The 27,987-nt window shown below is 40.5% G+C and overlaps 1 protein-coding gene across 1 annotated transcript in view; it reads left to right on the top strand.

The window, feature by feature from the left end:
• The first annotated feature begins 7,329 nt into the window (after positions 1–7,329).
• The window catches only part of fam20cb (FAM20C golgi associated secretory pathway kinase b), a 100,226-nt gene continuing 79,568 nt past the window's right edge, over positions 7,330–27,987 (top strand). The window contains exons 1-3 of the mRNA XM_041816435.1: positions 7,330–8,575; positions 8,692–8,867; positions 16,877–16,955. Coding sequence (XP_041672369.1) covers positions 8,031–8,575; positions 8,692–8,867; positions 16,877–16,955 — 800 coding nt within the window. The 5' untranslated portion in view covers positions 7,330–8,030. The remainder of the gene's footprint in view (positions 8,576–8,691; positions 8,868–16,876; positions 16,956–27,987) is intronic.

Raw genomic sequence — 27,987 nt, 5'->3', positions numbered from 1 at the left:
TAAGTAGGTACATATTCTTATTGTAACCCGTTAGTCTGAGAGAAACATTAGCATGATTCCTCTTGATGTTTTCCTTCTAAAGGAGGAAGTTCAAGTAAGAAAAAATACAAGTTTTTCCTTTGACCTTTTACAACTTCCTGGTTTCATAAAATGACTTAGCTTTCAGTGCTGGAATCCAACCACACCGGTCTATTAGTAATCCATAACGCCACTGAGTCACCTCTAAAAAAAATCTCCAAGCTGAAAAGTTCCCTAAAAAGTGTTTTGCTCCAGAAATAAAAGTGTCTGCTATGCGTTTATTTAGCTAAAAGGAGAGCATGATAAATACAACGTGATCTTACAAAATAAAACAGTAATTTCTTTGACATGAACTTGAATCACCTCTTCCCTGTGTAGACTTTGTACAGTAGCAGACCTCCCCTCAGCTTCACCGTGATGGTGCTGATAGGAACACAGATAGTGCTATCTTGCTATTCGGCCGTGCTATCTCACACAGAGACACTGTGAAGTGTAGAGCACATAAATCTTGTGTATTTATGACCTTTGCTGTAGTCAGCTATCTGTTACCTTCCTCCTCCTCCTCCTGATCTCATCTATACAGTGCCGGTGCTTTTAACACTGTTGTCTAAGCCTCCATCAGCAGATGGTGTTTCTCAATCAGCGTGTTATGTCACAGATTGCAATCAGAACGAGCTCTGTCATAGAAAAAACGGACGGTGCAGAAAAGAGCTCAGGAGTTGGATTCCTTATTGTGTGGATTTGTTGTTTACACACACTCCTGCTGTGTCATGATAGCTGAATTTCTGCCCGGTAATAGAGTGAGATTATTAATTTGGGAGTTGCAAATTGTCATCTCACAACAGTCATCTTCTATTACCGGACCTGCAGTACTAATTTCATCTGACAGCAGATAAAATGTGAAATAAAAAATGTGTTGACGCATCAGCCCGACGGGGATGGAATCGAGCAGGCTGGCCGACTCCTCGTGAGAAACTCAGCAACAATCGCACAAGACAGGCCTCGTGAGGAAGCACTGACCCATCGACGGCCGTGATCCATGCCTGACTGACATCAATACACATTCATCTCTGCCTGTTTCACCCCAGGCTAGCAGGCCACGGGCTACACATTCGAACAGGCAACAGGCATCGCTTTGTCTTCAGCACTCCCCGTATCACTGACATCAAACACCAGAGGAGGCGATCCGACAGACCCTTTGCTTTGTTGGGAATTAGTCACTGTTAAAGGGCTCCAAAATGTCAGCGGTAAGTGTATCTTATGTGTGTAAACCCTCCATTACACAGTAGTTTAGAAAGCAGGGGAGTTCCCCCCTCAGGAGGAATACAACAATCTGTTGTCTGTGTCCAACACAATACACAATGCAGTGGTTTGTTGAATCCATTGTTGGGCGCTTGACACCTGATGCTTGTTGTTCACTGCTAGACACGGTCACGAACTCACCCATGTTCTGTTTGTGACCCTTGGATCAAGTCAGGCTCCTTCATAAGCTGAATCTACCCCTTAAAGCATTTTTTTTTAAATTCTATTACACAAAGCCAGTTTGAGCCACCGGGGTCGGCACGCCAATGCTGCAGCCTTCGCCTACCACGTTGCCCATCCTTGTAGGTAGTGAGTCCACAGAGAGGCTTTCTCCATGTAGCTCTTTCTAGTTGAACCTGGCTGGGCCCTGTGGAGAGAAGCCCAGCCACCAGACACTCACCTGTGAGCCCTCTAGGTCTGGTTCCAGGGGGGTGCCCTGGTATCCCATGTCTGGGTAAGATATCTCAATTCCTGGTATGCTGGTTCATGGTATTTGAATCTCTCTTTGTCTGGGCCTTCTGGTCTAGGAACGATTCAAGATTCTTGAGAAGGAGGTGGAAAGCATCGCTGGGAACAGGGATGTCTGGGTTGACTTGCTTAACCTGCTACTACCACGGCCCTGGATAAGTCAGAGAAGATGGATTGATGGACAAAATATAAATAATAAGACAAACTGAAACTACTGCCTTGCTGTGATATGCCTGTATGACTTGAATATTTTTTTGATAGTGTCATTGGTAGAAATATTTTTCTTTAATCATGAAGGTGCATGTTTTGAAAAAAGGGGGGTCAAAATGAACTCAATGAATTAAAAAAGCAATTTTGATAAAAGACAAATGTTTTGTCACTTCAAAACACAACGGGTTACATCCCATTATATTTTTGCACTGTGCACTAGCGTGACATTTGTGCCTGCTAATAGCTTTTTTTATTTGCATCTAATCCACCAAAGAATCTGCACGAATAACATGCAGGTGCTAAAATGCCCACAGCTGAGTACACTTAGCCACAGGCCAAGTGGCACATCAGCTGCTGTGCTTAGATCACCAACACCATGATGACAGAATAGAGAGAAAAAAAAGAAAAATACCCAAGAGGATTGGGCTGCAGACCTCTACAATGGGGCAACCGTGACCATGGAGGTGGGAAGTGAAGTACATTACGCAAGCTGGAACCAGAAAGATGCACTGAAAAACTTATACTTTCACTGTCAGAGGTTATGGTAAGTGGCTGTTTTTCACAACGGCAGAATTTTCTGCAAATGAATGCACAATTTAAGGGAGGTAGTTAAATTTCAATGATAAGATAACCTCAAAGAAGGTTAGGCACTCCAACACCAGAGGTTAGGGTTGGGAGAAATGAAATGAAAAATAACACATCAAAAACTGAGGGAAACACAAAGAGGGTTAGGGTCAGGCACTCAAACAAGGTTAGGGGAAGGGGGAGGGGGATAAAATAAAAAAACAACACTATAAAAAAACTAACAGGGGATAGTTTTTCACTTTCCACCCCACTGCCAAGGTCACCCTCATTGTAGGGGTCTGCAACATATGAACCCAAAATCCCCCACCACAGGGGTCTGCAGCCAGAGGCCTCTCATAAATACAGTTTTCAGGCTGATAACATTCTTGAAGAGACACGCAGCAGAACACATTTTGTGCATTTCAGACACTGGAAAATAAGAAAAAAGTGACCACACATTTGTGTCTCTGCTGTTGTAACAATGTCACATAAAACACATAATTTTCAGATGGACCGGCACGTTTGAAAATCAGTCACTGGTCAGTTAGAGCAGATAGAAGTCATTTAGAATGGGGTTAAACTTTCTGCTGCATGAATCAGTATTTTATTAATTAACTAGTTTGAAGTTTCAGCTTTTTTTTGTTTTACTGTGAGAATTAACAACAGCTCACAAAAACAAGAAAAAACAAACCTAGCTAGATCCATCCTTGTAACATCGATCACAACCTTGAAAAGAAAGACTGGTGGAACTAGAGGCACATGGATCAATACAATTTATTTATTTTTCCACAACAGATGAATTTCCATATTTTCATTGATATGTAAGGATTTGTTCTGGTGCCCACCAAAGTTCTCTTAGTGCAACTGCATTGCTGTAACCTTTCCCTCAGACAGTATGCATTTGTCGACAACATGAGGATGGCGAAGCAAGCAACTGGGAAGGTCTGGTAGCATTGCCGGATATTGTGCAAACATGAAACATGATTGTGCTCAGCTGTTGCCATGATGTCCTTAGTCTGCAGGTAAATGTCTTCAGTGGAAAGGGTATTTTTTTACATGTTAGCTGAGATAGGTTTGTAGGGTTGCTAACTTATAATGTCCAATGAAAATCGAAAAGAAAACAACTTTGTGGTGTGAGATGCATTTATTTACTTTTTTAAATATCTATAACTTTGATGACTTTCTGTATCCAGTAATGTGCTAAAATAAGACAATCAGGTCATTAAAATGTGTAATGTGAAATAAGTGACTGCATAAATATTCACCCCCTTCTACTCAGCTTTATGCATTGTTGGCTTCAATCACAGTCCTGAGTCTGTGTGGATAGGTCTCAATCTGGCTTTCACATCTAGACACTGCAATTTTACTTTCTTCTTCTTTGCAAAACTGCTCAAGCTCTGTCAGGTTGCACAGGAATCAGGTATAAACAGCCCTTTTCAAGTCCAGCCACAAATTCTCTATTGGATTGAGGTCTGGGCTTTTATCGGCCACTCCAGAAGGTTCACCTACCATGTCTGTGTAGATTTTGCTGTATGCTTCAGGTCATTGTCTTGCAGGAAAACACATTTTTCCTGCAGTGGTTCTCTTGCAGACTGAATAAGACGCTGAGAAGCATCCCCACAGCATGATGCTGCCACCATTGTGCTGCACAACACCAGTTGTCTGGACCTCAGTTAAATTAGGTCAGTCACTTTAAAGGGGCTTAATTTTTATGCAGTCACTTGTTTTACCTTAAATACTTTTGTTTGATTGATCTTACCTTGTAGAAATTTGTTTTCACTTTGAAAGAGATTTTTTTTTGTCAGAAATGAAAGGGTAAAACATCCAAGGGGGTAAATACTTTTTGCAGGCACTGTACTTCTTCCTGCTTCCCTCATATGATAAAAAGATGCTTTGTCAACATGTTTTAATTTACAGGCCAGACATAGGAAATTAAAATGTTCTGCCTCTGGTACTTGACTTCTTTTCAGGTGTAACCCATATTAAAGAGTAATTAAACAGGCCTGATTTATGATTTAGGATTAGCAAAGATCTCCATTTGACTGTTTTTATTTTCCTCTCAGCCTCATTAAAAATCACAACTAATGTTTTGTTCCACTAGGTAAATCCCCCATCGAGCCGATCTTAAGCCATCTCGGCACACTTCTCTATTATGACTCTATTCTGTTAATGCAGCCCCCCCGTCTCTGGGCTCTTTTTAATTATAAACTAATCTAGGGAGGTAATCACAGACAGCATGATCACTTACTCATGCATATACGCCATACTATGAAATGCAAGCAGTTTATCACCCCCGTCTCTCTCTGCTGCCTATTTACAGCCACTGGGAAGCATGCATGCAGTCATAATGCTGTGCCAATTAGCCATAAAGAAGAAACATTAGTGCAGAGTGGATACAGGAGAGCTGGAGTCTTAGCTTCACAGGGTTTATAGGTTGGCAGTAGAGCTGTTTTAATACTGGGGCTTTAATCGTATAAGGTATTGGGGAGTATGTATTTAGAGATGCTTTAATTGAATCTGCTAATTTATTAGCCTCTTCTTTAAGCTTCTGCTTTTTTTTTAATTTGCTGTGTACTTGAAAAAACCTAAAAGAGCAAGAGAAGAGCTGGTTTCAAGTAATTTATCATCTCATGTTTGTGAAAAATGTTAAAGAACTGTGCTGTGTGAACAGAGAGTGCTAAAGCTAGCAAAGCTATGCTTCACCTTGGACATTTTAAAAGCTGTTTTTCAAAAGAAAACCAAAATAAAGTTAAACGGGAAACAAAAGATTGTTCAATTAATGTTTAAAGTTTTTGCAGTGTTCTTTGACAAGCACAAGATGTTCACTGCTGTTAGCTAGTGCGCTGGTTTTAGGTACTAGCTTACTTTGGGTTAAGCTAGGACTTAGCATGAAACTAGTTAACAGCAAAACAAGCAGCTATCAGCTAAAATAGAATGAATAATATAGCAGATTAGACAACATAATATGAATATTTAGAGCTGTATTGTGTGAATTTATCACATTGAATAAAGAATAAAGGTTTGAAGGTTGTTAACATTGAACTAGAGTAAGTAAGAAAGCTGGGGTGCGTTGATTTTGTTTTGAAATACACTCTGAAGGTAAGCAAACAGATTTAACAACCACAGGGTGATCTTTTCACAGATAAGCTAAAGTAAGAGGGAGTAAACAAAACACTGAAATATGGAAAAACAACTGATTTAAAGCTTCTTAATCACAAAACTTTGACATTAAGTCAATTTCACACCCATCACTGATGAACCAGGCTGATATGTGCCCTCAGGCTTTGCTTCGTATACATGAAATCAGGTCCATAAAAGTGTCTGGAAACTTGATTTATAACCACATATCAATGCCAAGGGTCCGTCTGTGTCTTTAGGAAACGGTATCGATCTCTGCTGAGGTAAAATATACCTAATTGAAGCAGATAGTCTTCTGTTCTCCTTCTGCTGTCATCCATTTCCCATTAAGTAGTCTGTCTCACTTTGCCATTGAGCCTGACTGAGGGGTCGCGTTTAAGTCATGGGTGTCCAAACTATGGCCCAGGGGCCAAATGTGGCCTACGGTTTAATTTTGATTGGCCCACAGCAAAATCTAGAAATGAAGATGAAATATGTACATGGTAAACATATTGACAACCAAAATAATAACAATATCTTCTTTTCTAACTCCCTGATGTTATGGCAGCAAATAGCAGAAACAACAATGTTCCAGGGGCTGAGCCGGTGGCAGCTAGGGCCAAACAGGGCCCCCTGAAATCTGACTGGCATAGCCAAAAACCTAGAAATGGTTGTCTATTTGCCTTGTCTGCCATTTAATCAAGCATATGGTGTAAGGTCAGCATTTTTGCATTTTTGTTTTAAACGAAACAAAAAGAAACAGCTTGCTTTTCTGTTTTTTTCTTCAAAAATTGGCAAATGCTTGTATTCCTATTTTTTCCATTTTCTGTAAAAAAAAAAAACAGAATGTCAAGATTTTTTCACAATTTCTGAGGCTTGTTTCAACCAGGAAAAGGATCTGCCAGAAAATACATTCACCTAAAATCTGTGTTTTAGCGTTTTAAAACATGTCTGCTGTCGTTAGCTAGTTAGCTATAGCTTTTTGTCATTAGCTATAGCTATAGCTTTTAAGCTAGGCGAAACAACAGGTAACTCTTTTACATGCACACTTATCTCTTAAATGAAAGTCTGTCACTAGGTATGACATTGGACAGGAGAAATGCCTGTTGAAGTAGAGGTCAAAGTTAGAAAAACGAGTGGAGTCAGTTTATTCTCTACTTCATGAGAGCATTTTTTTCCTGTCTGCCGCTGAAAGATGCTTTGTGGTTTTCATTTCATGCAGCCTTTCAACGTTATTGAAGAAGTGATTGCGGCTGAGTGGCAGCAGTGCAGGATGGGAGTGGATCCTCAGACTGATGAACGCGCTAATAGGCCTGTCTAATGTATCATCGACGGATTGACTGCCGTCTCGGAGGACATATTTCAGAGGGATTCCAGCAGATGAATTTCAGAAAGCCCCCAAAAGAGCTGCTGTGTCTGAAAAATGTGGAAATACGCCCTCTTGTTGGGCAGGCGGGATGTGCAGGGAGGATTTACTCCGAGAGGAATACAGACGAGCACTTAAACGCTTCGCATGCTCCCTCTCTCTCTCTCTCTCTCTGTATCTCTCGCTCTCTTTCTCTCAGCCAATCTGCGCACGGTGACGCTGCGCAAAAGGCAGGATCTACTCCTGGCTTCATCATCATATTTAACACACCCACCCACATTCACACATGCTACAAGAGGTGCATTCTCTTCTACCAGAGGTGGCCTGGCCCCTGCGGGAGGATTTTCTGTCTCCTGTTGCCTTTGTTTTGTTTTCTTTCCTTTGGCTCGCCTCGGGTTAGCGTGATCAGTCCGGACTCCATGTGTGAGAAATTACGCGCCGCTGGTCGCTGAGGTGGACTGTAGCTCTACTTTTTTGTTCTTGGACTTTCCCCTTACAAACAATACATGTGAAGAGCTTGCACTTCCCGTACATGAAGTCCCAGCTGATCCACGGATCGAGACCCAAACGAACCCTCGAACATTTTGGACACGCGCGTTTCCCGGATCGTTCACAGCTGCTTTGGGATCACTTGTATGCTGTGTTTTCCTGCTGAGACATTCCGTGGAAGAAGAGGATGTGGCTTGCGCAAATTCACCGCTGGTCTGAGCCCACGCGACCTGCTCTACCTGCACGCTTGCGGATGATTTTGCGCTTTTAAAATCTGGACACACGCGCGTAAAGAAGACTCTGATGTTTAGAAAACAAAGGCTGAACACTGAATCCTTTACTCAAGACGGCAAGTGAAGATGGCTCCTATGTGTTTAATGTATATTTCATTAGACTGGCGTCCAGTTTAGTCAACATCATCAGCGATGTAGTCAGCTTGTTCATCTGCGTGCTCATCATTTGCAGTAAATACTCACATCTGCTCAAAAGGGAAACAATGAAGATGATCCTGCTGCGCAAATTCCGCTTTCTAATCCTCATGGTGTTCCTCATCGCGTGCTCCATGCACATTATGATAGACTTGTTACCCAAACTGGAGAGACACGGCAACAGCGGCTGCTCCTGCTCGCACACGCCGAGCGAAGAGCCTCAGAGCTGGGGGAAGCAGCAGCAGCATCAGCCGGGCTGGCCTAATAACAAGCACACCCTCCGGATCCTCCAGGACTTCAGCAACGAGCCCAGCTCTAATGTTTCCTCCCACTCCCTGGAGAGGAGTCCAGTCACAGGCGACAAAACGCAGCAGCAGGCTTTCAGGGGGATGGAGCATCCCGGGCAGCAGCAGCAGCGTGGGGACAGGAAGAGGCAATTCATCCAGGACGCAGGCATGACCAAGAACGTGCCGGTTAAAGGTTCAAGGTTGTCTGCTCTATATGATCACCCCCTATATAAAAGATCAGTGCCAGCTCTGACAGATGAGGATACGCTCTTTAACGTCAACACAGACATCAGATTTGACCCCAAAGCTGCAGAAGACCAAGCCTGGTAAAGTCTTTCATTTATTATTCAACTTTAGATGACTTAAAGGAGAGTTTTGTGCTTCAACACTGACCTAAAACCTGTAAATCCTCTCTCTACTTTCCTCAACTTCCTCTTCTCAGGAACGCTGAAGGCACCATGGATGAGTTCAGCCCTACAGGTGAGCTGACGGCTGATTCCTACCCAAACTGGCTCCGCTTCCACATTGGAATTAATCGATATGAGCTCTACTCCAGACACAACCCGGTCATCGATGCTCTCCTCAAGGACCTGGTCACCCAGAGGATCACCAGTGTTGGTGAGTCATACAGAGATGTGGAGGGGATGGTGGGGGGGTGGGGGGTGACTCCATGGCAACAGCAGCTGGGGCTTTGGTGCACAGGTGGACAGCCTGGATTACACCTCACACAGACACCACACAGGAAGATGGTGCAGACAACGGTGTGGTTTTAGGATGATCAAATGTATGCAGTTTCTTCTATCAGCACCACAATATTTACATTTCAGTTATCCAGTCGTGTGGTATATCTACGTATACAGAGCTCAAAGTTCAGTGTAAGAGACTCCTGTGAAGAACAAAGTCAGCTCAGTATGATTTCATGCACTCCTTAGTCCCTATGGACCTTCCTCTGCACAACAGTATCACAATAACAGTGTTACACCCTGATAATGATGTGAGAATCAGAACCAGTGTTACTGTCCGCTTGGTTAACTCACATATATTCTGTACCCTGTTGTTTTTGATAAAAAAAGATCAAAATAGAGTAAAGATTAGACAGCAAAGTAAACAGCAGTACTCCTAATGTTAGCCAGTAGAGGAAGTAGAACTAAAAAAAAAAAAAAACATATCGGATAGCTTCAGTTACTTACATATTTTTATTTATCACAGAATGATTGTCTTACAATAATCTTAGACTTTCTGTATTTAATCTCAATTAAGCACATCCTTTTTAAAATTACATTTTAAAATTCCACTATTTTGTAACTAAAGACTAGTTTTGTGTTAATTTGGATTCAAATGAAGAGTAATTGACTTCCTGTTTTTATATCTAAGATTATAACATACAAGGTAACTATGTTACAATATCATTTAGTAGATGCTTTTATCCAAAGCGACGTACATTCGAGAGTAAGTACAACACAAGTAGAGATCTAGACAAGAAGAAACAATGTTCAGCATGAACTCAACCATGGAAAAAGGAACTCATTATGGATTGGAAAGGAGATGCTTGATAGAACAATGTGTAGATGAACTTTAACTTGTCCACTGAGCTGTTTGTGAGTTTTTTAAACTTAAATGAGACTAACCTTGACAGCCCTACTTTAAATATATCACTTAATGCTGAACTGCTGTAACAGGATTTTATCCTTATCATAAATAGTGTAACGCACCGTACTGTAACGCACCGTTTGTATTGTATATCATACATCGTATTGTCCCATACCATACTATATAATATGGTTACATTACACATTGTATCACTGCTTTCTTCATGTAACACATCTTATCACATATCCTTCGCACCATCCCACACTGTTCTGTACCGTATGGTGTTGTATCATACCATATTGTTTTGTATTGTAACATTGCATATTGTATCACTGCTTTCATTATTTAACATATATGTCGTTTTGTACCGTATCTTTTCCTATCGCATCTTATCGTACTGTATCATATTGTAAATTACACAATGTAGCACTGATTTCATCATGTAACATCTTATATCCTTTCATACCGTACCCTATTATACCATACCGTGCCAGGCTTTATCGTATCGTATCGTATCGTATCGTATTTTACCGTCCCATATCGTACTGTACTGGACTTTGTTGTGTTGTGTTATACTATATCATAACATTACACATTGTATCCGTGATTTTTACCATGTAACATTTCATATCCCATATTGTTTCATTTCCTTTCATGCTGAATCATTCAATTCTGTATCGTACCATACTGTACTGTTCCTGTATTGTGTCATATCCTATGGTATCATATCATACCGTGCCGTATTGTAACATTACACATGGCATTACTGATTCTACCATGTAACATATCATATCTCTTATCCTTATGCACCGTACTGTATCGTACCATACTATACTGTACCATATGATACTGTACTATACAGTATCGCATTGTATTTTATCGTATCATATTGTATTGTATCATATTGTATTGTATCATATCGTAACCTATCGTGTCGTATCCTACCATATTGAGTCATATTGTATCATACTTTACAGTCCCATACCGTACTGTTCTGTAATTTATTGTAGCGTATCATACGGTATTGTAATATTACTCTTTATATCACTGATTTTCATCATGTAACATTTCATATTCCATATTATTTCATTTCCTACCATGCCGTATCATTCATTTTTGTACCGTACTGGACCCTACTGATCTGTTCCTGCATCATGTCGTATCCTAAGGTAGCCTTTGGTATCCTATGGTATCATATCAAACCGTACCCTATTGTATCCTAATGTAATAATACGAATGGCATCACTGATTTCATCATGTAACACATCATATCTCATATCCTTTTGCACTGTACCATATCGTACCGTACCATACTATGCTGTATTGTATTGTATGGTACTGTATGGTATCATATGGCACTGTACCATCTAATACCGTACTGTACTGTATTTTATTGTATGATACTGTTTCGTAACATTACGCATGTGCATCACTGATTTCATGGTAACCTGTCATATTGTGAGGCTGCTCAGTTATAACAAAAATCATTATCAGGATTATTTTGATCAATATTGAGATCACAATCATTAAACTAGATTACTCATTGATTTATACAATACTTGTGCGTTCATTTCAAGTGATTCCATAAATCTGTCGTGGATAGTTCCAGGTCCAACTTCTAAAAATCAGCAAGGTACCATGTGACTCAGCTCCCTTTACCTTTATTGTTAATTAACAGCTGCCTTTTTGTCATCTTCTACAGGCCATTCATCGGGCATAACAAAACCTATGGCAAAACAAACGTAATTAGGCATGATTGTAACTGAATAGAATTGTAATTTGATTTTATGACATATCATGCCACATATAGTATCTCTGGTGTTGCATCATAATGTAACATATCTTACTGTATGGTATTTAATTGTATCATGGTGTGTTACAATTTTCTTTCAAATATACAAATTATTGAAACATACCTGGTTCATAATGTTGTTACAGGGGTCATGTTTTCTTTGGGCATTTATAATTTCATATTGTACCACATTATATTGTGTTGCAATGACAAGAGCATACATCCATCACACATCATAGCGCTCATAACTTTTATCATAAACTATTATGAATCATAACCTTGGTTCTGTTTTGTATAGTTTTCTGTATCGTATCATATATCATATGAAATTATACCATATTATATCATACAAAAGGATATTATATTATACTTTATTGGGAGTTTCCCTCTGATTCCCAGCTCTAACTATCATGGTTCAGTATCTAGTTTTAGGAGAGCTATACAGGCCTTTTTTGCTTTGTACTGTGATGCTTTGAGCAACTTCCAGTGTATGGTGCTATTATTTGGGTAAACTTGAGTTTTTTTGCTTCAGGAAGTAAAAACAATCTCTACTTAATGGATGACTTATAGTGGGATTTGCCAAAAGTCGTTCCTTGGATGGACCCAAATAATCTTATACAAAAGAGCCATGTAGAAGTGAGTGAAAACCAACATCAATAGAAAAGTTGGCACTAAAGAATTTTTGATGATTTTACATTGACTTTGTGTTAAGAGTCAATATCAATTTTAAGAATCAAAAGTAGTAGAAATTGTCACAAATGACCCACATCTTTCAAATATGAAGTAGTGTGTTGAAAACAGCCTGATCCAGGAATGTTGTGTTCCAGTTTCTGATAATATCTGTGAGTTTAGAGCATCTGCTGCTGATGTAACTGGATCTACCGGTTAACAGTGAGGGGAGGTGCTGCAAAAGTGATGGACAGCTATGCTCCTCGCTGCCACAGGCAGAGACCACATAAAAACCCACACAAGTATGCATGGAGTTGGGAGTCAGCTGCAGGCGATCCTACTACAGCCCTGAATCTGATTGGCCCCTGTAATAAAACACCACAATCCTCACTTACGTATCCCCCACAAGTCGAATACATCAAGCTAGAAGGAGCACCTGGTCTCTATGCAAATCGCACAGCTATACAACGCGGTATGATTCCTATCAAACATCTTTTTCTTTGACTGACGTGCACAGAAAGCTGCAGAGCTTTCCCTTGCAAGTGCAAGCTGATACCTGACGGAGGCGTTAAGCCATGCTAGGCCAGTTATATGGAATCTATTTCTACTTTTTTTTCTCTTTTGGGGGGGATTGTCTTTCTTCTTGGCTCAGTCCGTTTCCCACATTCCAAGAGTGCTTGTCGACTCAAGGTCGACCATGTTGCGCTTCGCTGTAAGAAGCAATTGCAGATTTCAGATTCATGTGCCAATAACAGAACTGTAACAGGCCTGTAGCAAAGATTAAATCCTTATCTCTGGTGAGGATTAGCTGATTATAAATCTAACATCTCCGTCTGGACACTAAAAGAGGAATTTCTTACTTTCTTTTCTAGTTTTCGGCTCCAGATGTTGCCCAGTTTTCTCCCTCTTGGATAGAGGAAGCAGTTCTCAGGGTCTCCAGCCAGATAAATACATGGTGGCTCAGTAATTACAGAGCTTTTAACACAGGCCTGAGGCAGAATACCAATAGAAGCCAATAGCACTTGGTTATTATCTAAACTTAAGCACAGGAGTGCTCGGATGCATAACGCACGTCTTCTTTGGAGCAGTGCTCATTGATGAAGTCATTGCGTGCAAAAGCAGCAGATAGTCTATTATAGATGAAAATGAAAGTCTTTTACTTTGAAGGATGAGTGCACAGTGAAAAACAAGCAGGGGTGAACATTTTCGCAGCATGACGTCTCAACAAAAACAGGTTAAATTCTCTGAAATGAAACCCAGTTTTAATGTTCCCTGTGTGCAGCTGCTCTACATGCATGAGCTCCTCACAATTACATTTAGATTTGCCTTTAATAAATGCCTCCTGCATGCGCAACTTCACCCAGCAGCAGGTGAAGGCAGGTGGAAATTGATTTCTTTTCACGTGTATGTTTTTCTCAAACGTTTCCCTTGTCATCACGATTCTGTTTTGTAAGAATAAATGAGAGCATTGATTAAGAGCGGCGTTCTTTGGCGAAAGGACAACAAAACACCGAGTCTGATCGATCAGCTGAAGCAACAACAGGCTTAAGAGCTGCATCGCTCTTTTATTTTGGTGAATTTTGCTGTATTCTAGCCCTGAAGAGTCCTCGCCCCAGCACTGAGCTTGGTCCCACGAGAGCCTTTAGACTGCATTATAATGTTCAAAAAGGGAGAAAACATGAAGGATAGCAGGATGAATAGAACTAAAAGAGAGACAGAGCGAAAGAGAGATGGACCCTCCAGAGAATACACAGCGAGAATAAACAGCGCAGGAACACAGAGAGAGCGTTGGGCGAGCACTGGCTGTCCTTCACCCCCTCACTCTCCCTTCCCGTCAAACAAACACAGTGACATCAGCACTCAAAGCACAAGCTCGCACACACAAAGACTCACAAATGCAGATCTACACAGGCATGCAGGATCAAACTCTGTAGTCCTCTTCAGAGAAGAAAGCAGGTTTGCTTCTGCATCATCACTAAAATGTAAAATCAGAGCAGTATGAAGCATTTATACACAAACAGAATAAAGTCTCCTTTCATCATGTGTAGCTGGATTTGAATGACAGCTTCTAAATGCGAGTTAAATGTTTGTATGAGTGAGGGTGGCCATGATACCAGAAAACTAGTGAAATCCAACAATATCCGTACTTGTTTCATCACTAGGAAACCATAGTAGAAGGCCTATTCATCCCTTTTTTTTAAGATTTAGTTTTGGGCTTTCTGTACCTTAACTGATAGAGGAGGACAGTGAATAACGTCAGAATCAGCGACGGGAGAGTGGAGAGGGACATGCAGGAAAGGGCCACAGGCTGGATTCAAACCCAGGCGCCCCCTATGCATCCAATTTTGACATGTTTTACTGCCTTCACAGTGTCTACATCGCAGAAATACACTAGCAACATCTTCCCTGGTTGTCAAAAATAGGATACAGAAACCATTTCAAACACTCCATCACTCATAATTGAGTTGAACTAATCTGTGAATAAATTTGAACAGACCCCTGCTGCTCTCTTCCTTCTGCTTGAGGCATCTTTGAGTTAAAAATATGAATGAAGATCTGTAACCTAACATTCCAGATAGATTGTTTTACATATTGCATGAGATATATTTCGCATCCATCTAGGCCAAGATAAGGAATGATGATGAATAAAGAAATACTTCAGCTGACGTAGGTCTGTTGGTCCAGCCTAAAACTCCACTACCTTATTTGTTCTTAGAGTTAATATTTAAAGCTGATATAGCCTTTCAGGTACTACTTAATACAAATATAATTGCTTGGTTTAGATGGTAAATGCCCACTAGGCTTACAAGCTAGAGCCACTAGCTTATATGTAGCTTGCCAGATTAGCTTGTTTCTAATTAAAACTTTTGGCTAATTTATACCCCTTTAATGAGTCAACACCAAAGCATCACCTCGTGTGTGTAGCCCTGAACATAAGCCGAAACCTACAGTGCCTATAAAAAGTTTTCACTCCAGTGGATGTTTTTCCCTTTTATTGATTTTATCAATCAACCATGGTCAATATTATTTAGCTTTTTTGTGATTTAATTTAGTTTAATTTTGTAATTTAATTTTGTAATTTAAGAGCCTTTTTTAATCTAAGTGAGAACGGATTCCTACAAAGTAATGTCAATTAAATAGAAAAATGTAATGTAAAATAAGTGACTGCATAAATATTCACCCTATTCAACTCATTATTTAGTAGATGTACCTTTGGCTGCAATCACAGCACAGCACTCAATCAGGCTTGCACATCTCGACACTGCAATTTTACTCCAACTGCTCAAGCTCTGTGAAGTTGCACATTTGGCGTGAATGGCCCTTTTCAAGTCCAGCCACAAATTCTCTATTGGATTGAGGTCTGGACTTTGATGCTGTATGCTTCGGGTCATTGCCTTGCTGGAGAATAAATCTACTCCCAAGCCATAGTTCTCTTGCAGACCAAATAAGATAGTCCTCCAGGATTTTCCCATACTTTGCCCCATTCATTTTACCCTCTATCTTTGGGAGCCCTCCAGTGCCGGTTGCTAAGAAGCATCCCCACTTCACGATGCTGCCACCACCATGCTCCACAGTGGGGATGGTGTGTTTGTGTTTATATGCAGTGTTTGGTGTCTTGTCTGATATCTAAAAAAGCACCATTTTTGTCTCATCAGACCAAATAACTTTCTCCCACTTGACCAGAGAGTCTCCCACATGCCTTTTGGCAAACTCTAGTCTAGATTTAATGAGTTTTCTTCAACAGTGGCTGTCTCTTTGCCACCCTCCCATAAAGCTTTGACTGGTTACGATCCAGGGCAACAGTTGTTGTATGTAGAGTCTCTCCCATCTCAGCTGCTGAAGTTTGTAACTCCTTCAGAGTAGTCGTAGGTGTCTTGGTGGCCTCTCTCACTCATCTCCTTCTTGCATGGCTACTCAGTTTGTGAGGACGGCCTAATCTAGGAAGATTCACACATGTGCCATATTCCTTCCATTTCTTGATGATGGATTTAACTGAACTCTGGGGAATGTTAAGTGCCTTAGAAATTTTTTTGTACCCATCCACCGACTTAAACTTTTCCCTGAGTTGCTTGGACTGTTCTTTTGTCTTCATGGTGTAATGGTAGCCAGGAATAGGGAGATACATGGTTTCCTGTATAAAACAAGCAGCAAATATGGTGTCAGGCTCAAGGACTGGCATAAAAAAAAAAAAAATCACACTTCTGACTGGAGTTTAGGCAAGGCTTCAGGCTAACCCTTTCATTTGTGTGGGTCAGCTGCTTTTTGCATTTGGAAGCCATTTAAAAATTTAGCATCAAAATTTAGTTGGTGTAGAATATGTTGTATACAAGTAATGGTGAATATTATCCTGCTAATCCTTAGCATGGTTGCCCTTATTAGCCTATTAGCATCATGACATCAGCACTTAGCTAACAGGCCCCACTGTAAAGTCTGAAGGGTTAATTTGTGTCAGCGCAGGAGAGACTGTATGCCCATTACAGCTCATTTAAATTGGTATAACAGTAAAATGTTTATAGCCTCTTTGCCTTCGGTTAATGATTTGCTAATTGGAATGTTTTCTGCTTAACTTCTACAGCAATGAAGTCCGGAGGCACTCAGCTCAAGCTCATCATGACCTTCCAGAACTACGGTCAGGCTCTATTCAAACCCATGAAGTAAGTTTCTTGGCAAAAATGTGTTTTATGTGCTCTGTGTTTCATAAATAGTTCCCACTGGCTCTTTGTTCCTGTGGTTGAACTGCCCTCTTCACTCTCCTACCAGGCAAGAGTCCACTTTTTAAAGAAAAAGCCTCTCCATAGTATTAGGTAAAGCTTGAGTGCCATTTCAGCAGAAAACACCAACTACGTAGCTCGACTGACTCCCTCACAACACCTATTCATTCTCCTCACAACATCAATCTCATTTCCTCATTCTCCTCCGTGGCGATATCAAATTGCTTTCATTTCAGCACAACCTTGATATTTGATTGAAGGCCAACATCATTCTGCTGTGTCAGAGGCAGGCGTTGAGTAGGCATTTCACTTCACAGGGCTGTCAGATGACACTGCACGTCTTTTAGAGGCCGCTTTGGAAGTCCTCAGCCCTCGGGCAACACTGGCTGTGTCATTTTATGACTGGCTCTCCTGATCAATTTCGGCTGTTTTGAAAATGTCACACCAGCTAGGGTGCTAAATGTCACTGTTTTGTGATTTGTGTACTTGCTTGCTACAGCTTTTAGGTGCTCAAAACCCAAATGGAGTCTTTAACAAATTTGGCACCCATGACCTTTGAAGACTAAATTCTTTTACTGTTGCAGATGGCTGCAATTCTGTATCACTGATTGTCTTTCCCTGCTGTTTTGATATGGGGCTTTGGAATACCAAAAGAATTTCCATCCAAAAGTTTGAGCCAACATCTTGAGCATGCTTGATATTAGCATGCTAACATTCTTATCTAAATTGCTGTAGAATAGTTTACAAAGTAGTATGGTGAATAGTACTTGTTTGTCATCAGCATTATTTTTATTATTAGCTAGTTTGCAAGATCACATCAGCTACTAGTTAAAGATTCCACCCTATATAAGTACAGCCTCACAAATAGGCTAGCAAAACTGTCGGCTCTTGTTTCTCATGATGGGGTCAGCAGTTAGCTGCAGGCACCATGCTACATACAAGTCCATAGAAGAATAATTCAGTCAAGACCATGTGTGGTCTTGACTGAACTATTTATGAAGTTTTTTTCCTTATTAGCAGTTGTTAATTTGCTGTTATATTGTTATATATATTATATTGTTTAGATTTGGCAGTTTGTCTGTTCTGGGATCCCCCTGCCCTTCCAAAAGCCTCAACACATCAGGCAGGAGCAGCATCTTCCTGTGCCTACAAGGAAAGCCTGAAGCAAGGGGAGAAGCAGCAAAAAACCCAGAGCAGAGCACAACATCAGTGACAGCAGAATGGCATTGATTAAGTCAGATATAGCAAAAAGGAGGAGCTGGGGTGGAGGAGGTTTGCAAACAGCAGCTTGCAGAGGGAGCAGTAAAGCATAACCAGGCTGGAGCAGTTTGAATATGGCAGCATGTGTACAATTAGCCAATAGCGAGCTTAGAGCAAATCAGCTGACCATCAGCTGATCTCGATGATATGGCTATACAAATGACGCTACGACACTATATGTTTGATTTCTAGGTTTATGTGAAGATGTCAGAAATTGCACGGTACAGCCAAGCGGCATCCTCTGTTGCTGAAAGTGAAGCAAATGCCAAAGTGCAAAAAAACTGCAGTTCCTCAAGTGTCCACTAGAGGCTGGTTGCAAAAGCAACAGAAGTCACATACATAACCCATGTTAAAATGTATTTAATGGTTAATGCCTTCATGGACACTGTAAAGGGGAGGAATTGTTTTTATAACTCATCTGTTTGTGTTCAAATAAGAATGTTGATTTATGCATAATTACCGGGCACAGTGATAATCCTGCAAGCTGGCACAATGTAGTTGTTTGTGTGGAGGCTTAAGGCCAGCCTCAGCTCTGCTTTCTTGGTTGATTTAAAGTTAGTTTCAGTGTTTCCAATATGGCAGGACACCAGCTGTCAGCCAAACAGCTGGCTAGTTTTTCCCTTTGGTTGACTTTATAAAACACTTAGCTAAACAAAAGTTTTAACTCTCTCACTTTTCCCAAGCACTTACGATTGTATTCAACAGTGCATCTACTTAACAGTAAGTCATTTTAAAAGATTTCTTTGCAACATAAATCACTCATTAAATGTTTTGCTGTTATGTAAGATTTCAGTTGCAAATACAGTATGTAAAACTGAAAGTCTTAATATCAAGGGTTAAATATCTCAATTCTGTCATGAGATTGTCTTTATATCAAACTACCCATTTTTAAACAACCAGTGAAAAACAAAAGATCACATTAGCAACAGTTTGAGCCTCATGCATGAAGTGACTGATCTGCTTCCGTAATTATTCGTTTGCCTTGTACGTTACTTAATCCCACCTCAAATTATTAAAGAAATCTCAGGAAATTGACAGTTAAATGCTCAAAATTAAGAACCCCTAGATGTTCTCTTATTACTTGTTTGTCTTTGCTTAATAGACCAAGGGGCAAACTTCTGGACCCCTTGGATACTTTTACCCGATGTTTGACAACCCTATAGGTCTGTAAAAAGCCTTGTATGGCATCTACCCCAGATTAGACTCAAAAGCCTTGTTCAGTAACAAATGGCTGATGGCTTTGTCAGGTATTTTCTTTGGTGTATGAGTACAGCATAACATAGAAAATAGCAGAGCTATAGACTCTTTGTTTTTGTTAACATGTCAGTATTTAAGTCAAGGGTACCACTTACATAAGTACAGACTGACACAGCAGCTAGCATAACTGTAGATGCTTGTTTTTTCACTTGTTATACTACAGGTGTTGTGGCCTTGTATGAATTGGATTTCTCTCTCAATGGTAGTTGAAATAAATTAAATGATAAAGCTAAAAAATCTAGTTTAGTCTTGTGCCATCCAGTGTTATTTGAAGTTTAACTTGTTAAACTCAATGGTTTATATTGCTGACTTTAGTGTAAGACTTTGGTTGTTTAAATCCCAGTTAGAGCACAATCACTATCCCGTGTGTACCATGCCCAAGGACCTTGGGCACCTGGGGCCTTGGACAAGGTCCTTAACACCATAAACACCTGCCTTCTGTCATCTACGTCGCTTTGACCCTGTAAGTAAAATCCAAAATTTGTGTCTTAACACACTAGATATTTTGGAATATGTTTGCTGTAAACATGTGAAAACACTGAGATCTACATGTGACTGAATTTTGGATTGAGACCTTTAGAAAGTTTTTCACCTCTTTCCTGGCTGGTGAGGTAAATTTGCCAAATCTTTCAGCTACAGTGGACTATGAATTATTTAAAGTATCAAAACAGAGATTTGAGCTACAAAACAGACTTTGTCTGTTCTTCTAAGGTCAACTAAAGGTCAAGAGGCAGGATAATGGCGTGAGTGCTTCCCTCCATTCAGATTGTAGCATTTTTTTAATTTGAGAGGATGGTATTTCTCCTGAGGGGGCGTGGCTTCAGCTCATTCAACAGACACGCCCACACCATCCTGGAGCAATCATTTTTAATGATTTTGAAGCTTAATTTCATAAACTCAGAGGTGTTTTATTTGAATGAAATTTGAGTGTGTTAATACGAAAATATAATATCCTAATTGGTGATACAGCTATCAACTACTGGTGCTAAATATAAAAAAATAACAAAGTGTACATGTGTAGGGCAGAATAAGGGGTGGATGTGGTGAGTAAGCATAGCCCAAGGACTTTACGCTAATTTTGACCTTTACTGTTTTATCAGGGCTGATAACGGTATTGATTATTAGTAGTTGATGACACTGATAACCAATATTTGGAACAGATATGCATTTGGCAAAAGCGAATTTGCATGATCAAAAAAAAGATGGATTTTGCCCTGGCTCTATCAGCACGAGAACAGCAAAGAGCAGCAGAAAACAGGAAGTGATGCCGTATGCTCACTGTGTCAATGGCACACAGGCTTAAGTGAACCCATGTGACAGCTAGCCAATCAGATTATGTTGTAAACAGGACATCTGATGAAACTGTGGAGAGTGAAAATAAAGCCAGAGGCAGAGGGTAAGACACACTTTGCACTACTTTGTAGTTCATACTAATTAATTTGATCGATTAACAGTGAAATGAAATGCCGATATGGATAATCAGCCTAATGCTAAATATCAGCATCAATAATCGATCAGGCTGATGATCGACCCTCTGAAAACTGGTGGCATTCTCCGTACTACCAGGGGTGAAAAGGCCCAGACAAAAGAGATGCCATTAGGCTTGACCTTGGCACCTGAGTGGCGCACGTGTGTCCACATGTGTCGGGCTTGACTCTAGCCGACCCCTCTCCAGCCTGGGGTTGAAGCACATTCGGCCCGGTGATGAATCCTTGGCTGCATCCTGCATGCCTCAAACTTGTGCAAATAACTGTGTCTTTTTATTTTTAAAAATTGCATTCTGAATTAATTTACTTGCCATTTTGACTCACCTTCTTCAAAGCGCCTCATGGTGGGGCTTTTTGAATGAATGAGGGTAACATGAATAGAAGTTAATTGCCTAAGATGAAGTCAGCAGGATGATGGTGAACAGTGTTAAAGAAGTCGAAGTATGAAGTATAATTAACGGTAGAACTGGCGCCATTCTAAAGTAAGCAATATGGTGCTTTATTGTGCTATTGTACTGCAATTTAATTGCTTCATGTTGACGTTACTGTTATCGTGGGCCAAGTGTTGTTTTCTTATCATATTCTGAGTCACCCAGTGATTCCCACGCCTAAATTAAAGTATGATATAAGCTACGTATTTTTGGTTTTAATAGCTAGCAGAGGCTACAGGCAGCATCCTCACATCTCTCTTGTTAACCCAGGTCATACATATTTTGTCATCACTCCCCCTGAGCGTACTGTCTGTAATGATGCTAGATAAAACTGCTGGGAGCTTTCTGATCCTACCTCCAAGCTTCTGTTTCTCTGTTCTTTGCCCCTTCTCTCTCTGAATCCTCTTCTAGTTGTGATATGAAACCAGCGCAGTATAGCATATCATTAATGTCTCATATAAAAAGGTGAAGAGGAGCCAAAGCTCTGCGCTGCCTGTAATACTCCTTGGCTTAACTTGTAGAGGATTTAAGTCTACCCAAAACTGCCACACTGGTAGAGACTGTGTAATGTTTGATTAATTCACATTTCCTTTATCCACGCTGTCATATTTAGATGATAACACACCCCAAGAGAAGTGCTCTTTGCTCCTAATCCTTCCTCGATTGGTGGATTTAAATGTCACCCGTCCTTTGTTATGGTGATTGTAATTTAATTGTGGGTTAATGGTTTTCTACACAGGCTGTTGTCTGGCCCCTACATGTCAGCATGGAGAGCGGGGTTAAGCCTGGGGATGATAGGTAGCGAGGTTTCCGTGGGAGGAAAAAGCTATTCAGAGACTGTTGTAATTACTGCTTCAATCGCGCCACACTAAGTCAGGCCAGACGCAACAAGCCTGAAATCATCCTGACAGGCCGGAGTAGAGGAGAGATGAAAATGAGGAGGGCGAAGAAGAAGAAGGGATGGAAAGGGAGAGGAGAGGAGAGGTTAGAGGGCATGGACTGGAGAAGAAAGAGGGGTGGGGACGGGAGACAGGCTATGAGATGTGGAGGAAGTGTGTTGTCAATACAGAGTCAAAATCCACAGATTATCTCAGTGCTCTGCCTCAAATTTGAACCCAGACTGGAATATAAAATGACATTTTCCGAGAAAAGCGCAGGGGGCGATGGGGTTGGATGTAAATCTGTTGCTTGACGGTTGTGGTTGTCAGATTCGCCATGATGTTTAATAATCCTGAAGAGTGAAGGCGGGGCGTGGGGCTTTTTTTTCTCCCCCCTCTCCTGCTCAAATGCTCTTGACTTCAACAAAATAGGGCAACTCATGCTGGCATGTGTATGTTGTGCTCATTTGGACTGCAATCAAGGCCTTGACAGATTTGCACAGTCACTCCCGCTATGTACATGATTTCCTGCGCGGAGATCGCACATGCACGTATCTGCTCACACGTATCCACTTAACACCCAACATCATCGACTCGTTCCTAAATCTTCTGGTGTGTTTCCACATGGTGCATCAAAGAGACAGCGGCTGAGAGATCAAAGACTGTGCTCCTCTCTGCTCGGCTCCTCGCTTCGACTCTGATGCAAATGTGTGCCAGGCAATCAGGCAGCGAAGGCAGGCAGGAAGACCAGAGAGCATGTGGTGTCTGGGTAACGATCAACCCTACAACTATCCTTATCTGTAGAGCCCTGAACTCTCACTTTATCTGCTCCTTTTTTCTCATTCTTAATATCCTCCATCTTTCCCTCCCCGTCTCAGCAGCTCCTCCTCCTGTTTGTTTTTCTCCCTCAAACACTCTTTAATGAACAGCACAGATGAAGAAATCCATTAACAGGCTTGCTGTATCGATCCTTGGTTATTCTTTTTTCTTGTTTCCCTTTTTCTCAGTTAGAGGGAATGATCAAGCAAACCATAGTCTGTTTACTTGTGGCTGGGTTTCTGTTTGTGAAACATAGCTCAGATAGAATATTTGGGTTATTTTAGCTTAGAACATTTTTATTAAAACTGCATTTTATACAAAAACTGCAAAGAATATGAATAGCCCATTTACTCATCTCCTATTTGGCTAAACTCACATCTTCACTGTGTCGGCAGGATTCTGATATGAGATATGTCATCAGTAGAGTGCGGCTAAAGTTAACAGTTAGCTCCACTAGCTTGTGTTCCACGTTGCAGATTAATATCATGCTTAATGTGGTTACTAATTACTTTGGCTCTGTAGTGAAACATGAGTATAACCCTCACCAGCCTACAAACAACTTTATTTCTTTTTCTAGCTCAAAATACGGCTGTACTGCACTGTTCCTATGACATGCTAACTGCTACGTTTCCCATGTTTATGTCTGGAAAAGTGCAGAGACAGGAAGAACCAAAACTATAACAGCTAATGGCAGGATGCTTAATTGCAGTTTCAAAAGAGCATGATTTGACTGGCATTTCAGGCCGTTGCTTATAAATAATGATAGATACACTATATTGCCAAAAGTATTCGCTCACCTGCCTTGACTCGCATATGAACTTACGTGGCATCCTGTTCTTAATCCATAGGGTTTAATATGACGTCGGTCCACCCTTTGCAGCTACAACAGCTTCAACTCTTCTGGGAAGGCTTTGCACAAGGTTTAGGAGTGTGTTTATGAGAATTTTTGAACATTCCTCCAGAAGTGCATTTGTGAGGTCACACTGATGTTGGACGAGAAGGTCTGGCTCTCAGTCTCCGCTCTAATTCATCCCAAAGGTGTTCTATCAGGTTGCGGTCAGGACTCTGTGCAGGCCAGTCAAGTTCATCCACATCAAACTCTCTCATCCATGTCTTTATGGACCTTGCTTTGTGCACTGGTGCACAGTCATGTTGGAACAGGAAGGGGCCATCACCAAACTGTTCCCACAAAGTTGGGATGGAATTGTCCAAAATCTCTTGGTATGCTGAAGCATTCAGAGTTCCTCTCACTGGAACTAAGGGGCCAAGCCCAGCTCCTGAAAAACAAGCCCACACCATAATCCCCCCTCCACCAAACTGTACACTAGGCATAATGCAGTCAGACAAGTACCGTTCTCCCGGCAACCGCCAAACCCAGGCTCATCCATCACATTGCCAGATGGAGAAGCATGATTCGCAACTCCAGAGAACATGTCTCTACTGCTCTAGAGTCCAGTGGCAGCGTGCTTTAAACCACTGCATCTGATGCTTTGAATTGCACTTAGTGATGTATGGCTTGGATGCAGCTGCTTGGCCATGGAAACCCATTCCATGAAGCTCTCTATGCACTGTTCTTGAGCTAATCTGAAGGCCACATGAAGTTTGGAGGTCTGTAGCGATTGACTCTGCAGAAAGTTGGCGACCTCAGCGCACTATGTGCCTCAGCATCTGCTGACCCCTCTCTGTCATTTTACATGGCCTACCACTTTGTGGCTGAGTTGCTGTTGTTCTCTCTTTGTTATAATACCACTGACAGTTGACTGTGGAATATTTAGGAGTTTAGGAAATTTCACCACTGGACTTGTTGCACAGGTGGCATCCTATCACAGTACCACGCTGGAATCCACTGAACTCCTGAGAGCCATTCTTTCACAAATGTTTGTAGAAACAGTCTGCATGCCTAGGTGCTTGATTGTATACACCTGTGGCCATGGAAGTGATTGAACACCTGATTTCAATTATTTGGATGGGTGAGTGAATACTTTAGGCAATATAGTGTACTTAGTTTAACTCCGAGATGGGGACTCGAGTACGTGACTTGGACTCAAGTCCGGTTAAGTTGGCCACATCAGTGACTTGAGACTTGACTTGGACTCGTGCAAAAATACAACCTCAAAAACCATCCAGATAGGTCAGTCACTTTAAGTGTGCATTAGCATTAGCACCTGTGAGCTGTTAGCAAACGGGAAGACTTTAGGTTGTTACTGTCTTTGTAAGCAAACTGAGGCTAACTTGATTATGACAATTGTCATACAGTGCTGGCATTTATAAATAAATAAAAACAAACAAGTAACTTAATTCCCCCGCTAACACTAATTAGTGATCTTTTGGCAAAACAAGTAGATACATAGGCCTTTTCCGCTGAGATTTTATCAATGAAAACAATTTATACTTATGTTGAACTTTCCATGTGGGTCCTGGGGGGACTCAGCTTTTTAGGGAACAAAAAAGGGGGCCCTGAGGAAAAAAGGTTGGAAACAATTGACTTAAATTATCTACAGTATGTTGCCTTTTATGCCTGGTGTTCCCTAATACAAAAGACCATTAATCTTTGGCAGAATATCCCCCATTTGCAAAATTTCTTAAATTCTTAGAACATTACACCAACAAATATCAACATTTAAAGATGCAGCCTCTTAATATGTTTCCTTATTTTAAGAAACACTCAATCTTTTTTTATCGTGTAATCCTACATTCTAGGATGATGGTTGCACAATGCTACTTCACCAACAATTAGACTGAACACACATAGCTCACCTGCTATAATGTTTTAAGTGAAACATTTCTTACAGTGAATGTTGTTATTTGAGCGTCTTTTTTTACATCATATACTGCTGATGAATACTGTCAAATTAGCAGAAATACACAAGGAATAATCCTACAGTATTTTTTCTTCCACTTCTTCTTCTCTCATCTCGATGTTTCCAGGGACTCCCTTCAGTGCTACGGGGTGATTGCTAAGAATCAGGGTCCTACTTTGAAAACACTCAGTACGTTTACTTTTAGGATGCTGATGCATCTGTCAAACACTGTAATGATTGATATTAGCCTTGTTGCAAAACATCAGCCATCTACAAAAAATGGGTATGGATAGACATCAGTAGCCAATATTAATCTGTTGTGTTGGATCATGTAATGCTGGCACCTGGTAAACCTAACTGCTGAATGCTTTACCGCCCAGAAGAAGTCATCACTTACTGTGGACCGTCTTCCTGTTGACCTTGACTTAACAAGATAGAAAGCATCATAAATGATTGCATGTTGAATGATGACAACATGGACAAACTTTACAGCTTTGTTCATTTTGTACAAAGTCTATGTTTTACTTTAGGGATGAATGAGATGAAAGCCATAGCTCTAGGGTTTGGTGATATCGAAAGGCGGACGACAACACACCTCCTTCTATGCTTAGCATTTAAGCTCTTCAACGTCTGAGTCAAGTTCCAGTGAAACTATGACAACAATTTGTCTTCAACTGCATGTATGCAAACTGTCTTTTTTGTCTTATTCATTATGTTGTCATTGCAGCTTAAGACTTTGTGTCTAAGTCTACTTGATAGACATTTCATCACCCTCAGAATGAAGACATAAAAGTCCCTGGTACCTGTCCATTATGATGTAACCGATGAATCAATCCATTAAACTGCTGTGTGTGGTTTAGTTTCCAGGTGCTGTATAAACCTGCTCTTTACTAGCCTGACACAAGCATTGTTTTGCAATAAGTGGGAAGACTGCAGGCTTGCACTAAAAATCCCATCTGATGCCCAGCCCTGTGTTGCATAAGTAGACGAATTAAAACTACATAGTTGTGCTCTCTGTCACAACAACTGCATTGTAACCTGAATAAAGCTGAGCTTGATGACTAAGCTCAATTATCATCTTTGTCATCCTCTGCATCCTGTAAAGCCCCTGGCCCTGACTGAAATAACTCTAGGTTTCATAATTTCTGCTTTTGTTACAATAAACAAACACTTAACGTGGTCAAATTGGGACTTAAACTAATAATATGTGTGTGTAAAAACATGCATATTGGGACATCCTCAAAATATCAAAAAGTGTGTGGACTGGGACTTAATCAGCAATTTGTGCCTCAATGGAAAAAGCATGTATTCATTATTTTGAAGAACAATAAAAACGAGTCCTAGTTGACCTTAATAGTGACGCCCAGTGATGGAGTGAAGTTGCAGTTTTTAGGCCCTTTCAAAATGAAGCATTATTATGCTAGAATAATGCTTGATATTTTGCCTGAAAAATACAAATATTAGATTCTCTTTTCATTTGGACTGAGGTATGCACAGTTCAGTAAAAAGAAATGCACTACTGTAAAAAGAAAACCTATAAAAGGCTAGAGTTGTGCAACAAATTCAACTTTGTGGTGCAAATTTTATGAAATGAATGATGTATATTATGCTAACATAAGTCCAACAAAAGTAATGGACTTAATCTAACTGTTGTATCCTTTACAACACAAGTAGGAAAAAAGACCTGAAAAGAAAACAAACATCTTGAGCACACTGTCATTAGAGAGAATGCTGAACATCCACACTGTTGATATTCGCATCGGCCATTTTATTTTTTTATTATTCTCCCATGCCGGCTATCTCTTCCTTCATACTTTGTCGTATCAACACCATTTTAACAAACAAAAAAAAAAACAGTTTCTTTGTCATTCGACTGCTATGATTTTTCTCATTTGTAACTTTCATACTTTTTAGAATATAGCTATTTTCATGCTATTTTCAGCTATTTCTATGCTTTTTCAGCCTTTGAATGCAATTTTCAGCTACTTTTAGGCCAAAATCAGCTATTTTCATGCTTTTTAAGCTATTTCTATAACTTTTCA

This window comes from Cheilinus undulatus, linkage group 20, assembly GCF_018320785.1.
Source record: "Cheilinus undulatus linkage group 20, ASM1832078v1, whole genome shotgun sequence".
Classification (NCBI taxonomy): Eukaryota; Metazoa; Chordata; class Actinopteri; order Labriformes; family Labridae; genus Cheilinus; species Cheilinus undulatus.
This window is presented reverse-complemented; position numbering and strand designations above follow the sequence as displayed.